General features: G+C 39.0%; 2 protein-coding genes across 2 annotated transcripts in view; both read right to left on the reverse strand.

The window, feature by feature from the left end:
- Positions 1–11,121, reverse strand: part of aff1 (AF4/FMR2 family, member 1) — a 19,181-nt gene extending 8,060 nt beyond the window's left edge. Inside the window, exons 1-7 of the mRNA XM_085463981.1 lie at positions 10,613–11,121; positions 6,118–6,238; positions 4,444–5,292; positions 2,524–2,565; positions 2,299–2,385; positions 1,611–1,644; positions 427–484 (exon numbers count right to left, since the gene is read on the reverse strand). Coding sequence (XP_085320107.1) covers positions 427–484; positions 1,611–1,644; positions 2,299–2,385; positions 2,524–2,565; positions 4,444–5,292; positions 6,118–6,238; positions 10,613–10,629 — 1,208 coding nt within the window. The 5' untranslated portion in view covers positions 10,630–11,121. The remainder of the gene's footprint in view (positions 1–426; positions 485–1,610; positions 1,645–2,298; positions 2,386–2,523; positions 2,566–4,443; positions 5,293–6,117; positions 6,239–10,612) is intronic.
- Positions 11,122–12,731: 1,610 nt separating this feature from the next.
- gsdf (gonadal somatic cell derived factor) lies at positions 12,732–18,863 on the reverse strand. Its single transcript, XM_085463983.1, has 6 exons — positions 18,621–18,863; positions 17,992–18,149; positions 17,796–17,888; positions 17,603–17,706; positions 14,561–16,923; positions 12,732–14,350 (listed from the first exon to the last, which is right to left on the reverse strand). Exons 1-5 carry the CDS (start codon positions 18,728–18,730, stop codon positions 16,774–16,776), a joined length of 615 nt encoding a protein of 204 aa, XP_085320109.1. The 5' UTR covers positions 18,731–18,863; the 3' UTR covers positions 12,732–14,350; positions 14,561–16,773.

Raw genomic sequence — 18,863 nt, forward strand, 5'->3', positions numbered from 1 at the left:
TTCATCAAAAACACACAAACACCGGATCAATATTCAGTTTTTCGCTAGTTAATACATTCGGCAAATATGTACCAGAAAAATAATTGATGAGATAAACAATTCGATAAGTGCACCGTTTTAAAATAAATTTAAAGCCACAAAGACTGAATTAAATCATTAGTTGTTTAAATTAATCTGCTACTTTTTTGATAATAAACCACTTCAGCAATTAACAATTTTTGTTTGCTGCTTTTTCCCCTTTGTAGTAGTAGTAATAGTAATAATAATATTTAAATTAAATAGGACTACTTAAATATGGAGTGATGCAAGTGAAGTCTGTTTAGAAAAATAATTCAATAAATAGGAGAAAACCAGTGATTTCCTTTTGAGTTTAGCATGGTTCTTTGGCTGGCAATTTACATTTCAGCTAACTGCCACGGCACTTACGATGAGGACATCTGTTGGCTGGGATGAGATGACTCAGGAGGTGAGGAGTCATGGTTTCCTGGAAAAAGTAAACAAGAATTAGTACAACAAAATAAACAACAGAAGTTTAAAGTGGTTTTAAGCCTTTGCACTGAAATCTACTGGCAGAGTTTGGATTTTAAAGGTTATGTCTCATATCATGGAATTCATGCACTATATGGATCGTTGGGATGTGTGTACTTTTAACTTGTGTTGGTAAAACACGGCACCCCCCCACCCCCCCATATTTGATGGCAGGTACTTCAACAGCTGGGAGTCACTGGGAGTTACTGAGTAACTGCACATCCGCCTTTGCCAGTAGGACCTGAAAGTTGGTGACATTTAACCAATATGTCTAGCTAAAGGAAGACTTAATACACTGCCTCCACTCACTTTCCCTATAGAACATTTTTCCATCTTTGAGAGAGCACCAGAGTTGTACTTAATTCATTTCATGTAAAAAAGTTGATGGAAAAATCCACTGATATCCAGAAATGTTACATAAATGATACTGATCATGCCCTGTTGTCCTGGGATTCCTACCATTTAAGCATTTATACACTGACATCTACAAACTACCCAAAGCAGGGTGTACATGCGCATGGCACTCTCCAGGCAGGAGCCTACTCCTGCATTACCATATGCCAGACTACACTGTAAAACAGCTCAGAAACCGCTTTAGGAACATTACAAAGGGTGCAAGGCAATGATGCAGTCATCAAGCTCTCCAGATCCCACTCTAACTGAGCAACCTCAAACCACCGGACCCCAAGGGACTTGATGCCAATGTTCAAGTGCCAGACACAATAGTAGACCCTCACAGGTCCTCCATCCATGCCTTGATAGGTCAGAGCTGTTGCTTAAATGAAAGGCATCATAGTGAAAACAATACTAAGTGGAAACTAAGAAGTAAAACACCATTCACTACTTCTCTCATTTAGATAAGATGAAATAAAACTGTGGGTGGTTTCTCAGATCTGTGGCCACAGAACAGAGCCTGTTTAATAGATCACATGACAGAGTCGCCTGCTACCACCATCAACCACAAACATAACAGACTAGCACCTGCTTTGCATTCACTGCCGATTTTTCAAGATAGTTAGAAATGCTGTATTCTATACTAAGGTTGCTTGATCTATGACTGAATACTTCTTCGCTTCACTCACTCTGTCCTGGACATGAAGAGGCATGCTTTGCTTCCTGTAAAGACAGATAAAGAAACATGCTAGTGTTAATCAAGGTCATACTTGTACTTGATCTATATCTGCACATTTATGCCCACGTTTAGGCTCAACTGATAAACGCTTTAGCAACAAGACCTATGTTACAGCTTTTAAAGCTTTCTTGTGCTGATTTTAGCGGTCATGAAAAGATTATTCTGAGAAACACAAAAGCAAAGCTAATTTAATCACAGATGTAATCTAACTTGACTTGTGTAACTGAGAAGTTGACCTATGGCTGACACTAGTGAAAGACAAAAATATCCATCCTTGGGGAAGCATAAAAGTGATGTGTAAATTATCTCCTAATGTCTAAGGCCACTGCACAGCTGCATGGACTTATTGCCAGCGTGTGACTCAGTCACACCACAGTACTTGATGTGAATTTGTCAAAATTTGAGGGAGCTTTTGCACGACTATAGTTTAAAAGAAAATAACTTGGCCAATCTGGACTTCATTGAAGACTATAAGATACAAAATACTTTATAGCACCTTAGAAGAATTAAGATTTATTCTGTCTCCTACAGTGACTGACCTCTGCTCAATAATTTCAAGTTTGACAGAAGGAAATAATGAGGCTACCAAGACCCCTGCACTTATATAGACACGTGAAACATAAAATCAGATTTTTTACCTTGGCTAGGAAAGGGGACTTGGGGGGCTCATCTGTGCTTGGTGTGCATATAGTTTTTAGGAGAGGTGGCCAAGCATGAGCCATTTCCTATAGAGAGAAAAAACAAAGGGATATTTATTGTAGTGTAGTGCATGCTGCATACACTCTCACTGGAGTCCCAACACATTTGTTAATTTCATCCTTTGCCTTTGAATTGAAAATAAGAACGCAAGCAGGTATTTTTACCCTTAAGATGTCCTCCACACATTGAGCTTCATCTGTCTTTGTCTACGGAGAAAAACAAAACGTATTCATTTCTGAAAGTACCCAAAGATCTTTAAACAAAATAAAGATCAGCAAATCTGTCTTCAACATCTCACATCATTAACTCCAAAATTTATAGCCAAGAGACAGCGATAATGCAATAGCTGTCCCTCATCAGCACTGAAAATTGTATAGTTTTCAAAAGTAATAGTAATTAATATTGTTATAAGATAATAAGAAAAAAAAGAATTTCATCTCTGTGCTAGATACAGAAAGACTTCTGCATAAGAGGGTGGAAAATCGTATTTTGTATGTATGACATTTGACTAAACAGTAGGTTGAGGTGTGTGTTTCTGATTAAACATTTAAAATAAGCAACAACTGTCAATACTCTATATCAGGCTACATTAGATAAATACTACAAACACATAAGTCCACATGGTACATTTCTGTTTGTTTTCAGGAGTCTCTCCCAGTTTTTCCTTCTGAATGGATAGTGTTTGAGATAAGGTCAGACTGAATGGGCCCCAGAGCAGTTATGCAAGTTGGTGACAAAGCTCATTTATTGTTCTGCTGAGCCTAGGGGTGAATTTATCACAGGTCACAAAACACAGACTGCTTGCAACATCATACTGTCCACCTGAGAAAGACATGAGCACGTGCTCAAAAGACATTATGTAATATTTACACAGTAAACTTTCAAGACGCATCGTTTTCAGGAGTTTCCATACTCTTGTGATAAATAATGTAGAACTCATCCGATTGTAAAATGAAACAGTGATTACATTGTGTTTCTAACAACAGAACAGTTCATAAGACATCTATAGCCGTATACAGATGAGGCGTTAGTAAGAAATCCAAGTGAGTCACTGCGAAGTTATCTTGCACTGGATTTGTCCCAGCAGCAAATACAGCAGCTTATTCACACAGATTTGCTGCTGCAGGAGGGTAAGGGGGAGGTGCGGAGCAGTGCAGGTGCAAGGGTTGGGTGTATGTTTGTGCGTGTGATAGAGAACAGATGAATAGAGTTCAGCTGGAGTTCTGCCAAATTCTCAAAAAACAAAAAAACGAACAAGATGTTTTCAACGTAGTGAACAATCAAGTAGAATCACCGCAAATTGTGGAGACATTAAAGATAATTTGCCAGTAATACAACTGTATTTGTAATAATGCACATTATTAACAAAACCAAATTCCCTCCAGCTCTGGACTGTTGTGGGCTTAATATCACAAGCTTGACAGAATGAATAGCTTTAAGTGGCAGTAGCTAACCTTGAAATGGTAAGACTTTTTTTTTTCTTTCATCTTTTACTACCATTTCTGACTTTTCTTTTAAATTAATACTTTGACATTTGTTTTCTGGCAACATTACCACTTGATGATGAATGAATGAACTAGAAATCTTAGCTTGGCATTGAGAGTGAAAAACAAATAACCTTGTTCTTTCTATCGCTAACTGGTAGGTTTCATCTTGTTTGCTTTACACAGGTACAAGTGATAAGGCAAAAAAAAAAAAAAAAGCTTAACTTTTACTGGCTGTGTGGCATCTATGCCAAGTTAACCTTCTCCTGGCTCGATACACTCAAACCTATTTATTATTTATAATGCATCCCGAAAAGTGCATTTATCATAGCACCATCATCAACTTGTTTAGGCATTGTTGTTCTGGAAGTGTTGTTAACCCTTAACCCCAACAAAGTTTTGACAGTTGGGCTAGCAACATGGTAGCCCACTGCTAGCAGTTAGTAACAAGAGTATAGGAGGCAAAATTGGATAAAGTGCTATAAATGCATTCCATTTGTGTTTTTTCAAATAAAGTACTTTGTCATTGTTATTTTACTCAAAAAAAACCCTGCACATTTCACAGTTGCTAAGCTGTAATATCTAAGACAATTAACTCACCTCCAAAAATTGTGGCGCTTTCTTTGTTTTACCCAGGTCAGACTTGCCTATCAACTCTGGCAGTGGTGCATATGGTTCTGGTGAAGGCTTTAGCTCAGGTGACTCTGTGACCAACTGGTCCTGCCCATCCATGGGCCGCACGTATGCTGTTGGCTTCTGGGTCATGACCACACTGGGCTGCTTAGATGACAACAGGAGAGGAAACGTCTGGGAGGGTAGTGCGTTAGTTTTGTTAGCTTCAGGCAGTGATACATCCTTAGGGGATTGTTTAATTTTCAATATGGAAACATCTACATTGCTGGAAGACTCAGAGGCATGGTCTGTGGACCCTTGATATTCATCAACAGTGTCCTTAGTGTCCGTGTCCATGTGATTATGGTCACTGGAATGTAGGAAGGGTAGCGGCTTAACATCGTCAGACTGATCAGACATTTCGTGGTAAAGACTGGCACGGTCCCTGAGGTCTGAGAAGACTTCGTTCTTCTTTTGTTGTTGTTGATGATGTGCTGAGTGGTTAAGCTGACTGCCCTGACTGTGGTTTAAAGGTGGCTTTGAGAAAGTGGATGAATGTCCATGGTGAGTCGGGGAAGTGGTAGTAACTCCTCTCATGGGGTGCAAGGAGTTACTAGAAGGCTCCTTCTGGCTTTGTGTGGACATGGAAAGGACCTGGTTCTGAATTGGAGGTTTGGTTGATTTATCTGTGTTTAACTGACCCTGATCCGACTGTGAGAGGTTTGCATAAGCGGGAGTGGGTATCATCTCAATGGAAAGTGGTGAGGGAGTATCCACATCTTCATAATTGCCCAGCATCCTCTGGATTCGATTGGAAAGTTCATCTCCTTTGTTTGTCTACAAAAAGGATCAACATGTTAATAGAAGGCCTATATTCAGCCTATAAAGCATTTTTCCAAACATAACTGCCCCAAACTCAAAGTCTGTCTGTTTGCGTCTAGTTCACAAACATAATCCATACACAGCTGAGTGTGAAAGAGTGAGGGGTTTTGTGTTCTAGCAAACACAAAACCCCTCAGGCACCAAAGTCCTGGCATATGATATCCTCTAAAATGGACTAAGAAAAGCTGCATAGGTGCTCACACCCAAATACATACAAACCAATAAAGGGAAATTAACAAATAGATATTCAAAAAAAAAAAGTCTTCAGCCACACAGGAGAGGGAGTATTTTGAATGAAAATAAATAAATAAAAAGCTGACCACAAGGCCTTGGCTTTTATCAGGCTACATACAGTCCTTCTCTTTTCACATTCGGAAAAAAAAAACAACAACCAAAAAAACAAAACAAAACTTTATTCTTATTCAATAGTTTTCTAAAAGTTGCTACAATTAGCCATCAATTAAAAATAAGGCAATGGAAAAAACTCTTTTAAATCCTCTTTATAGTGAGTTAGCATGATCAGTAATGTTCACTTTCCAGGAGACCACAGAGTGGTAAAGACTGGGATGCAAAGACTAAAGAAGGAATATCTGGCAGGACTCTTTAAATGCGTATCAAATACACCAGATATTGTATTCACGATGTAAAAACTGCCTAAACCTGTTCTGCACATACTGTCACAATGTCACTCTGTTGCAGTCATTAACATAAAAAAAAAAAAAAAAGAAAACCTTGCTATACATAACCACAAGAATTAAAACTTGCAGGTGCATGCTTTACCTTGTATGGCTCCCCAAAAAGGGGTACATTCTCAGGCTTAGGTTCTTGGGTTTGGCTGGCTTCTTGGACCCTCTGTTGCCATGCTCGGAGGCGAAGGAGGTGCCTCTCTCCATCGTGTGCACTGCAGAGGATTACAAAGAAAGACAGATGTTAACTGAACTGCTTTTACAAGTATACTAGCTTAACAAAATAGCCAGACACAGAGATTGACAATAAAATGGAAAGCTTACCATCAAACTATGGAGACATGGTTAACTAAATGGTTTAAGACTGTAATGCAGCCCTTATTTGTTTTCTGACATTATTGCTGAAACTGGGTTTGGCTTAAGAGATCCTAAAATTTAGTGACTGCAATTTTAGGGCATCATATCATACTCTTATTTACCCCAGAGGCAGAGCAACAAGGTCTAATGGGAGAAGGTGCCATCCGTCATATCAACAGACATTTGTAATTAGACTCACAGGTGCCCTGAGGATTCACCAAAAACATTCACATCTGTTCTTTCTAGTCCCCAAAGATAACATGCAGCTCTTCAGACATAAAATAGATGATTATAACTAATAGTCTGGATATTCTGTCACTGGCAGAAAGCTTGTTTACAATAATAAATTATACTGTAGAAAAACAGTGTAATGGAAGCATTTCCGAGGAAAATCAATACATGCTACATACTTTGGATATACTCACGCAAACTAAGCATTTAATGTACCTTTTGAAATTTCTGTTTTCTTCCAAAAACAGTGTTATCGTCCTCGCTGAGAGCGGCCCCAGTGGAATGCCTCCATGGCAACAAGTGGAGCAGCAAAAATTTGGGACTAAGCCAAATGCATAAGGCCAAACACCTCTGAAAGCTCAAACCAGTAACAGGCTCTTCCTCAGAAACAGTAAGGGGTAAACAATACAGCTGATTATATTAAAATTACAGGCTAGTCTTTCAAAACAGTCATGAAAGCTTTTGTTCTGAAGATTGCATATGGTGATAACAATGATGCACAAGTGAAACAACCCAAGTATCTTATAGAAAGTAAAAGGCATACAGAAATGTTAAATACCGAATAATCAAAGACAACAGAGCCTGTTTTCCACAGACTTGAATTTAATTTTTATTGATAGTACATCTACAATAAAAATTACCATTAAAAAGATTCTATTAACTGTCTTTTTATACACTTTCTTTTCTGCTAATCCAGCTTAGATTTGAGAATGTAGTTAGAATATTCCATCAGTCAAAAGGTGACAGGTGGGTTACACCTGAGACAGGTCACAGTGCTAACACAGAAGAGATAAATTGGCATATTCCAAGCCTATAGCTGATTTAGAATCACAAGTTCAACTAACATGGTGGGGGAATGCAGACTCCACACAGAAAGACTGCAGCCAGCAAGCAGGTTTGAACCCTAAACCTCCTCGTTATGAGGCGACAGGAGCAAGGACAGCACCACTGTCCACCCTCCACACTGCGGTGTCCAGGTTTATATGTCCAGTGTCTTCAGTCCAAGACAGGGGTTTTGGAGTCTGTCAGACTGTGGGAGTAGACACTCAGGCAGCTGAATGATGCCGAAGGCCACAACAACAAAGACCTAACTAGGGAGCCAGCTGGCAGAAAATAAGAGATGTGAGGGACCAGGGCTGTTTAGCAGTGACTGAACTTGACGTGTCCCTTAGCATACTGACAGCAAGGGGGGTGGAGGGGGTCAAAGAAAATAAATAAATAAATAAATAAAATACAGATAACCCTCTGTGGGATCATGTCAACTATGAGTCTGGCTGACTCCTTTGAATTTGGGAGACAGAAGAATGAGAAAGCTCTAGCATACAAATGCCAGTCACAGAAGACAAAATACCACAAACTAGGTGACTGCAGGACAAAACAGCAAAATAACAACCTTGCATAATTACCCACAAGAAAGCAGTACCGATACTGAAACGGCAAAAGGACGCAAATTCCACCTACAGTACACACACGCGCGTGCACACATGCATGCACACATGCATGCACACGCACACATACACAGTTCAATGAAAGATCTTGCAGTGTCAGTGGTAACACAAATTCAAATCAATTTGAGACAGCGGTCACAAAATCTGAGGGCTCAAATCAGATAAATATAGAAAGACAACAATCCAACCTAGAAAGCGACTCAGTTTTATCAAGTTATCCTGTCAAATGTTACACATACTTCTAATCTGTCTCAAATTTAAGAGAATGCAGAGCCACCTCTATGGCAAAGATACTCAAGTTTCCAAAGATAGTATGAGGTAAAATTACATCTTGAAACTTTGTTGAAAATGGCTGACAGTCAGTGCCATGACTGACCACACTGCTTTGCCTTTGAAGCACTTTTGCCTAATTCTAGATTTATAGCATTCACAAGGTTCTCAGAAAAAGTCATCTTGACCTCAAGTTTAGATGTCAAGATCACCGAGACTCAAACTTGCCTGAGATTTTTAGTAGATAGACCTATGGTATGAATTTGGAGCTCCTGTATGGTCCTATTGCATTTAGAAACTTAGGGTCCCCGCCCCCTGCCCTCCCATCCAGCAGTGTGTTAACAATACCTTATCAGCCTTTTACAACTGAGGGGTTGGAAAAAAAAAAGGGTAAATAAATAAAGGGTAAAAAATGATTACTTATTTCTTACTGTATTGTCTAAAAATGTGGGAAGAGGATTACTACTCATGGTTATATATTTCTTAGATTGATTTTATATTCACTTTTTAATTTTGGTGAGACAAATCAAGTAATTGGAAGATGTCACCGACAGGTCTCCCCATTTTAAAATCATTCCTTCGTCAAAGTCATTATAAGTGGTTTGAGATTTGTGAATTTAAAAGCCATTCACATCACTTCTATTGGCACGGGGGTTGCCAACAGAAGTGCCCCCAGCAGAACCAAAGGATTCCTTCACTGCAGAAGTCTAGCTTTTCACTTTTGTCTTTAAGAATGAACCCATGGCTTTTATTTTCTAGATAAATCAATTATTCTACAAAATAGGCAGTACTTGCGACATTAGTGAACAACTTTCTCTTGCCGTTTTGAAATGATTAATGACCTCTATAAAGAGACTTGGGACATATAGAGAACTTGAGCTGCCAAGCAGGGCAGATATATTTCAAAACCCATCAACCTGATACTGAATACTCACTTAACCCAGCTGTCTCAGCCAATTTACAGACTATTCAACAATATTCCTCTTATTTCAGAAATTATTGAAAGGGGAAAAAACCCCAGCTAAATGGTCATCTGCAGAGGAATGGTTTATTTGAAGAGTTGCAGTCAGGATTTACACTTCATCATCTTGTGGCAACAGTGGACTCCTCTCTATGATTGCCCTGCTAGACCTCAGTGCAGCATTCACTGCCATAGACCACAATATTTTACTATACAGATAAGAACATGACACAGGTATTAAAGGTACTGTGCTGCAGTGGTTCGAAGCAAATCTATCAAACAGTTTGTTCATATAAATGAATCATATAAAAGGCGTTCCACAGGGTTCTGTGCTGGGACCAGTGCTTTCATACATTATAAAAGCTTCACTAGGGCAGTATCCTTAGAAGGCATAGCAAACATTTTCATAGACTACTTGCTTGTAGTTCCCAGGATATTTAAAAGTAAAATGGGATGCAAATCCTTCAGCTTTCAGGACCCTCTTCCGTGGAACCAGCTCTGAGTTTGGGAGACAGACTCCCTGTCTCTCAATACTTTTAAGATTAGGTTTAAAACGTAACATTTTGATAAAGTTTATAGTTTGAGCAAATCGGGTGACCCTGGACCCTCCCTTAGATTTGCTGCAATAGGCCTAGGCTGCTGGGGGCTTACCATGATTCACTGAGCATTTCTTCTAGACTCACCCCTTTTCATTCTCTCACTGCATTTTGCACTCCATCATCAGTTATTATTAAGCTCTTCCTTAATAGTGTGTCTTTTATCTCGTCTCCCTCCCCTCACCCACAACTGGTCGCGGCAGATATAGTCACACTCACACACACACATATATACACGGCGTTTTTTTAAGAGCTTTGGACGCCCACATACTTCCGACTCCAGCTGTTTTCCAACTAAATCCAAGTTTTTAAGAAACGACGGCTGAGGTTTGATAATCCGTGAGTTATTAAGCGGTACGTTTTCTCCAAACATGAACGTAAAATGTGCAGTCTGAAAACACAAAACAGCTGCTATAAACACACAAGCCCCGTTAACCCAGCTGCTAAAACTCACACGACCCTGCAGTTTCCAGCTGATTCCACCTCTTCCTCGAAATGCTTACAGAGCTAAAACCCTGCACGGCTTTTAGTTTAACCTGTAAACAAAATAACAATTAACTCTAACATTTCAACAAAGTTTCAAGCTAAACCTGGCCTCAGATAAACCCTTCGGAGCGCTGCCACCGAGCAGGCTGACCTTATCCAACTAATTAACTTACTCCGACGGGTCGGACTGGGAAGCTAGCGTTCAGCTAGTAGCTGCTAGCGTCGGCTGTGTCTGCCTACCTCGGCTGAGATGTCATGGTGCGTCTCACAACAACCAAAGTTGGTTGTCATGCGTCTCTCACAGTCCTCGCCGAGGTCTTCTTCTCACTTGGTCACATTGTTTACCGGTGAAGGTGGGTTGTTAGTTTGAAAACTGTCAGGACGACGTTGTTTAATAGTTGTCTGCTGCCACTACGTGTTTGGGCTTTCCACTCTGTCTGCCTAGTGGATTGTTCTACTCTTCTTAGCCATCCGGGGACCAACCTCAGTTTTATACACTCAAATTTGTTAAAAAAGATTGCTAAAGCTGTCGATTTGCTTTTCTAAGTATATATCGAAAATAAATGTGTCGAAAGAGTCCAATAGGGGCAACATTATTAATCGTTTTTTCTCCTTTAGAGGGGTTTGCGCAAACTTTTCACAATTACCCCTGCCTGAGACACATGGTACAGCCACCTGTGTTTATATTTACGTTACGTGCTCCATCGTGATTTAACTTGGTTGACGGTACCTGAAGAATAGAATGAATAGAATGATTACGTAAAACAAGAAAAGATAGAGAATAAGTAAGTAATTTTATTATAATATGATATAACAAAACATGTAAAATGTACATAAACAAAAACAATGCTTTATTTTATAATATTTATTATTTACAGTGAGCTCTTGCCATAATTTTAGTATTGAAAACCCTACAGCAAATAATCATTTGATCTCATGATTATATGTAATGGAAAAAGAGAGATTTAAAAAAATCTGATTTAGGGAAATCATCCCCTTTGTCCTGTGTGGTCCTGTTTGATATATTTGACTAATATCCATTCATAAATAAGATCATTTGAGGGGACACATGAATAAATTGTTCTTGGCAATATGTATCCATTGAACTTAAAAAATGACTCAGTAAGAAAGCAGACAGCTTAAAGGCAAGTATGACTGGCTTTTAAACACACAAGATACCTTTTTTTCTTTTCTTTTCACACTTTCTTGTGATTTGTTTGTTGGTGGTGATTAAGACAGGCAGAATGTCCTGACTCACTCTTCACCTTTGTCACACCTTTCATGACATTTCGGAGAAAGGTCTGTCTGGAGGCCCAATAGGAGGGTTATGTTATGCTGCCCCTGGTCGCCTGCCAGCAGAGCACACCAACAAAAACCCTCCTTCATTTAAGCCTTAATAGTGCTTAGGCTTAATAGTGTGTCTACACTGTAACAGAAAAAAGGTTTCCCCCACTGCCCACCCAAACCCCTTCAATCCATACAAAACAGTACATCAATAACAACAGATATGGCATTGATTATGTTATGCAGAGAAGAGAGCTGGGATGGGGTGGTTTGCAAAACCACTTGCAGATGTTCAGTAAATGTAGACAGACTACATGAAATTTTCCAATTTTGTGTATTAAAGAGTATCAGCTCAGCCATCAGCTGATGTATTCTGGCACTGAGATTTGCCAAGGTTTGCTTAGGATGACTTTTTGTCATGACCAAACTAACGCTGTGATTGATTAGTCAATTCAAACAGATTTTCTTTTATACTAGGCTTATCATTTAAACATGCAGTTGGAATGGATCTTTTAGTATATATTTTGATCATTAGGAATAATTCCACTAATTATTTTAAACAACTGATTATTATTTTGAGACAGATCACAAAAACTGCAATGGAACAGGAGCCTACTTGAAGCACCTTTGTGGATTTTCTTGTCCACATTTTGGAGGAATATGTGAAATATGGTGTTTGTTAAAAGACAGGAATAATGCTCAACATTTCACAGAGAAACTGGTGTTTCACCCTACTTGTAGTTTTTTTATGGCAGTAAATTATTTATTTATACTGATTGTAATTCTGGTGCAGTACTACCCTGTAAGAAGTCTGCCATCCAGTGGATGCACAGTAAACGGGACTTAATTCCAGTACTTCCATTAGTTTACACCATACCCAGGAGGTGGCAGTATATTATGTCCTTGTGTAGTAATGAAATGCAATAAGATATTTGTTTGTGAGGATTTTATGCATAACAACTGAATAAAATAAACAAACAGACAAAATGGAAGTGGGAAAAAGAGCAAAAATATGTTTACAATCACATCTTATCATAGCTTTCTTAAATAGTTAAACTCAATAAAGATGTGAGAGTGAAAGGAAAATGAAATGGTTTAATATTAAACTATCAACCCTTATAACACAACATTAACATCATTGCATTCTTCATTTAGAGAGAACATTTACATAGCTTTTTGCCTTTCAGTAAGTCAGCAGAGCAACAAGTTTGGCCTGAAAGTTTCAGAGTGCTTGACACATCTAAAATCATTCCCCATCTGCTCCTTTTAGCCAAAGTGCCACGAAACACCCTTACAACTGAAGTCACATAAACCAAAAATATATCAAAAGAATATTATTGTGGATAATACAAGTATATGTGCCATATAATGTTCATAATACCCACATCATCATGCTCATATGCTTGATCATCATCTTAACACATATTTCTGAAAGAATGTAGTATACAGCTTCACTGATCATAGCAAGTGCATTAAATGCATTTTGTCAGAATAGTAAATAATATCGTTACTATCACTCACATGGCTTTCCAAGTTTAGTGAACTTGTGGACCTCACTCTCATTTTCTGTTCACTCAGGTAAGGGATTTAAAAGCACACTGAGAGCACTAGAGAATAAATCTAAACTTGCTTAAGAATATAGAGAAATTACAGTTATTAATCTTTTCTGCCCCAGCCTTACCCCTGAATTACAATCCAAGCATAACCATCCATTACTAGCATCTCTGATACCCTATTTTATTATTGGACCTTGGAGACCCACAATAGATTTTCCTTATTGCTGTTGGCCACTTAAGTATAAATTACAACCACTTCCAAACACACTTGTTACTTGTTGCTTCAAAATAGCTCACAAGGAAATAGTGAACATTGTATTCTATTCTATGAGTCTGAAAGGTTTACTTACTAGATACCTTAGAAAGTAAGCTTTTAACATACAAAGTATGAAAAGAACAAATAAAGTAAAATGTCTAAAGCGTTTATATAAGCAATAAGAATGTAACACTTCCAGCTTCCAGGTATGATCAAATTAGCTAGATAAAAAAAACAAGCTGTGTGACAATTTTATACTAACCCCTGTGGGTATGTGGCAGCTTTAAATTAATGAAAAGCAAACGATGCCAATTTTTAAAGAAAATCAGCATAAGTTATAGAGAGAGCTCCATCTCCTTTCTGACAAAGGGACTGTTCTTTTTTTTTATTCATTCTGTACATTTGCATCTAATACTTCCATTAAAATGTCTAAAAATGCAGGACCTTTCATATTATTTAATATCCTAATTGGTGGTTTTACTTAAAAGATCTGGATACCTCTACCTCTGATATTTTATCCAGCACTTTGTTGTTGGCGCTGATTTGGACTTCTTTGCCAGAAGGTGACCAGATATGGAGGACATTTAAGAACCGTGTCCCCCAGAGCATCTTCCTGGGTAGAAACCTGGATGCAGAGCGATGTCCCAGCGTTCTGTGTGCTGAAATGCTGTGTGACGTCGTAACGAAGGCCGCAGCTCTCTGCGATTGTTGTAGGGCTGTTATGTGCGTGTAGTGTAGTGGCAGCTGGAGCAGTGGCTTTGACCTCCAGTTGCTCATGTCCCACAGCAGATATATCCACAGGCAATACCGCGTAGGCATGCAAAAAGCTCTCACCAATGTTGCACTTGAGGTCAGTAGGCCAACAGTATTCCCCGAGGTCTCCTAGGAAAGTAAACTAGTTTGTGAAGGCCTATACACATGCGCAATATAAAACAGGTCAGTCAGGTGGAGATAGATGCAGCAGAACCCCTTTAATTAGCGATGATGTCTCTCAGGAATTATTTTCAGAACACAGCCTGAGATTTGATTTTGCAACAAACACCCCGCACGCCTCCAACCCAGAGTTGATGGTGTCATGTTGTGTCTCCTTACCTTCAGTTGAGTCTGACAGCCGAATATTATGATTGTCCTGAAGCTGCAATTTTTTGATGTATGTCATCCCAGTACACTCCATTAAACAGTCACTTGGTTGTATCACCCTCCTGGGAAGCGGGTTGATCAGTGTTTCTTTTTCTGAACATTCAATTGCGCCGACAGCCAGCAGAAGTGGCCACAGTATGCCAAAAGACAACCATATGCCGATATGTCCTGGCATTCTGTCCAGCATTAATCAAAAACCGAGGCAGCTGCCAATGTTGAGCTAGACCTGAAACTTCACAGACTTTAAACTTAGAACTATATGTAAGGATTTCACTGCAGCCAGGAAAGGATTACATGTACAGCAGCTAAAAAAACATTAGAGGCTCCTCAGAAGTACGCAACATGTTGCTCTCCCTCACACCAACACCTAGTTTTATACAGTACTGTGCCAACTTTTCCTCATCATCTACTTTTTCCCTCCCACTTGAATTAACAGCAAGTCTGTGGCTGGCAGTAAGCCACGAGGGGCTGGTATAAGGAAAGTTTTATTTAAAAATGTCAGTTCAGAGAATAACATAAAGAATACTGTAACGTGGGTTGTATTCAGTGGTTGAGAGGACCACTCAGCCCACAACAACACTGGTACTGGGAATTCCACAGAGCTTGTCCTTTAATAAACACACTATTCACTAACCTTACAAGGCCCTGTTGAACGGCTGCTGTCTTATCATGAAGCAAGCAGTGTTCATACAACTCGTAACGTTACTTTGAGTTAAGGAGGTAAAGATATGAGGTCCATCTGAGTCCATGTGTTCATGTGCCAGCACGCTTCTCACACACTCTACAGGGGGCAGTGGCGCATACTTGTGACATCACTAAACATTAACTTGGGTGGTCTTAAAGAGACACCACACAATTGTGACTGTTACAATGCATTGTTGTGATATGTTATACTTGTATTTCTTGTGTTTTATTGTGAAGCATTTTGTTTAATTTGTGAATTATACTTACACAATAGCAACTGAGAAGTATTAAAAAAAATTAGCTGATTTCAATCATTTATAATCTTTTATTGGAATAAGCAAGAATTTATTGAATGGTACAAGTGATTAAGATGGGAAAACAATGTCTTGAGCACAGTAAAAAAAAAGGTTTATCTAAATATGTTAAATTGCTTTATTGTATAGCACTGTAAGCAGTATTACACTTGTGAAACATTACTTAAAACATGGTGGTAATTTTGTAAAATAAGCCGTATACAACAAAATAAAATTACAACCAAGAGCTGTCACCAGTCTTAATTAAAAAAGCATACATTTGAAAACAAACAAACAAAAAAACAAGAATTCTTCCGTGTAAATGTATATAAAAGCAGTCAGATAATGTAATGTAAATTACGCCACAAAAACATAAAACTGAAGCAGCCAATCTCAAAAATAAGAATCTGAATTTTGAACTGTTGCAACTGGCAGAATTTATATACATATGACAAATCAGAATGAAAATTAAATGTGAACAGAAGATTGTTTGTTCTCCTCTGTTAAAGCATGTCAGTCATATCACCAGTAAATAGTTTAATTATGAACTTTTAAAGTTGCAGTTTTTGGGTTTGTGGGCCAAAATTGTTTTTCTTTTTCCTCAGTTGAAACATGAAAATATAGAGTATAACCAATGGAAAGTCATGCCCATGTCCCAGAGAAATTAATAGATTGCTAAATTTATCTTGTGAGCATGAAACATAATCTGTGAAGATGACATATCAGAGACGATCTGCTTTAAGAGTAGAGCCTGATCCTCTTGTGAGAGGGTCTTGCTCAAGTCTTACATTTCTTCAGGGAACATTTCTTCTCAGTAATAGTTAACAGCTATTAATAGTAGCCTGTCCACATGAGATTTATTTAAAGACAGACTGTGAGGATTTACCATACATGTGTTGGCTGGAGCTTTCTTTGGTTCAACGTTTACAGACAAAGACATAAAGATTGTGTAATTACTGTTAAATCAGTTGAACAATAATTGTCCAGCTTTCCAAAACTCCTGTTTTAATGGAAAGCCCAGACTTGCTTTGGTTTCTGGAGCCAGTGCTGAATGCACTTTCTATTTTAAAAGGGAAAGACAACCTACAAAAGCAGCGTTTGTATGAGAACAGAATTGTGGATATGATTTTTTGTTCTTTTTATGTGTGTATAAAAGCCAAACGGTTCATACCACACACTCAAGACAGCCTACTCCTTGCCAGGATCCTCAGAGTTGCCCAGCCCACAGCCACAGCTGCGGGTCAGCTGCATGGAGGAAATGACAATGGTGCTGGATTCATCCATATAGACAATGGGCACCACTTCATGGGAGATGGGCTGACAGCATGGCACCTGGTCCTGGGAAAAGATAAAGAGAGCAGGAATCAGACACGGTGCATATTTTCATGATTATAGAGCTGACGCTTAAGCATTTTAAAAATTGTATTGTTGTCATATTTCAGTGAAAAAAAAACCCCCATAAACATTTAGAGTGTGCAGGACTTGCTCTGCTCCACACCAAATAAAGCAAGGTGTCAAGAAATGATTTACATTTTTATTTTGTTTAAATAGAAATGATTTAAACAAAATAACAAACACTTCAGCTTCTAGTTTTGATTTTTATTTACTGTTCTGTTTCCACAATACTCTCCTGCTGTCACGCTTTTTCTGGTCGATGAACTTTGTGGAATGCCTTGGCTTGTTTTTGGTCAAGTTCATTTATGTTGGCAGGAAGAAGAAGTACACATGCTTATCTACATGCAGCTGTTTCGCCTCCAGAGCACACCAAGGTAAGATACGTGCTGTTCTTAGGCAGCATAGTAGAAAATAACAAAGTACATCATAAATCTAAGCATCGTGCTGTTCCCACACACCGCTGAGAATTTCCTATGCCAGGTTTTGTTTTTTGGGGGACTAAAGCACAACATATAAATATCTATGGATGTAAATGTGAGTCAAAAACATATAAATCAGTGAATTATTCTCTTGTAATAATGTCTTTGTTAACTAACTGTGTGTTGGCATCCTGGATATTTACTTGGGATGGTGGGCATTGCACAGTGGTCATGGCAGAGTTGCAGGTTGCGCATTGAACATAGGTAAGACTCAAGGGCTGGATCACCCAGCTGTCCCAGCCCAGATCTGGGAAATTAAACACTTGATTACTGTACTGAAAAATGTTGCATACCAGTATTATTGTTACACATAAATAACAATGTATTGTTACACACCTTTCATAAAGATCTCTGAGGCAATGGAGCAACAGTTCAGGCTCGCTCTGTTTTGATTATCAGCTGATGCAGAGTAGCCTGGGACTGCTGGGGCTGGAAGGAGATACAGAGGCACTGTAAGACTTTAGAGTTGACTGCCACTAAGCGCTAGGTTGAGGGTGGTACATTTTTCTGTGTATCTTTTGATTTCACATACTTGCAGTATGCTTGGCTGTGTGAGAAATGATGCTGAAGGTTCGGTTCCACTGCTCTCTGACACTGTCCAGTGCACCGGCAGGTAGCTGCGGCTCAGTCTGCAAGTTCAGAACCCCAAGGAGGTTCTTTTTGATGGACTGCCATGACTCACCTTGGCACCTGAACATCACGTACAATGTTGTGTTGGAAAAAAATAAAAGAAAGTAATCTTTGTTGTTTTTACAGCATTAAAAGAAAAAGTAGTTGGTTTCTAGATACCCTCAAATACCCTCGTGGACTAGTGGTTTGCAGATGTTTGGCTGAAGTGAGACAAGTGTGACTGATTTCATTACTGCAGCTTGAACAGAACAGTCTGTTATGTCTCTGTGCAGCTCTCCCTGAAAACCATTTGGGCAACATGACCCTGAATCACACACTGAATTTACTATTTAACCCATGTGACCTCACCGCACGTGCATCAGCACACAGCTCACTCTGATTTCTGAACAATAGAGAAAGATTTCCTTGAAACATTCCCAAAACATAATTAAAACATCATACAAATAGATGGCTGTACTAACAAAAACTACATAGGCACGCAAAATTGTGGTGTGGTTATTGCAGAGGTTCTGATTTGGTATTGAGACTGACCTGTGACCTAAGACAGCAGCTTCAGGTTCTTTCCTGGATGGATCCAAGACAAATGCCATCATCATGGAAGAGCCCAAAAGCATCGTCATGACAATGAATGCAAAGGCCATCGTGGATGAACACGTAAGACTGGCTGCAGACAAAGGCTGCGGTTGGTTTCGAACGTCTGGTCGGAGGAGGAGATAGGAGCGACAAAACTGGGATGCTGCGCTGGGTATTGTTTGTCAGGGTCTGGGAACCACG

This window comes from Copadichromis virginalis, linkage group LG7 (assembly GCF_057382275.1).
Source record: "Copadichromis virginalis isolate Kocher_CV1m ecotype Utaka linkage group LG7, C_Virginalis_male_GT1.1, whole genome shotgun sequence".
Taxonomy (NCBI): Eukaryota; Metazoa; Chordata; class Actinopteri; order Cichliformes; family Cichlidae; genus Copadichromis; species Copadichromis virginalis.

What these genes read in the sequence shown, in the direction of transcription:
- gsdf (XM_085463983.1), bottom strand. Translation starts at nt 18,730, where the DNA reads ATGGCCTTTGCATTCATTGTCATGACGATGCTTTTGGGCTCTTCCATG. An exon ending in GCTGCTGTCTTAGGTCACAG is followed by an intron (nt 18,150 to 18,620) that starts GTCAGTCTCAAT and finishes CGTGATGTTCAG; the next exon opens with GTGCCAAGGTGAGTCATGGC. An exon ending in CACAGCCAAGCATACTGCAA is followed by an intron (nt 17,889 to 17,991) that starts GTATGTGAAATC and finishes ATCTCCTTCCAG; the next exon opens with CCCCAGCAGTCCCAGGCTAC.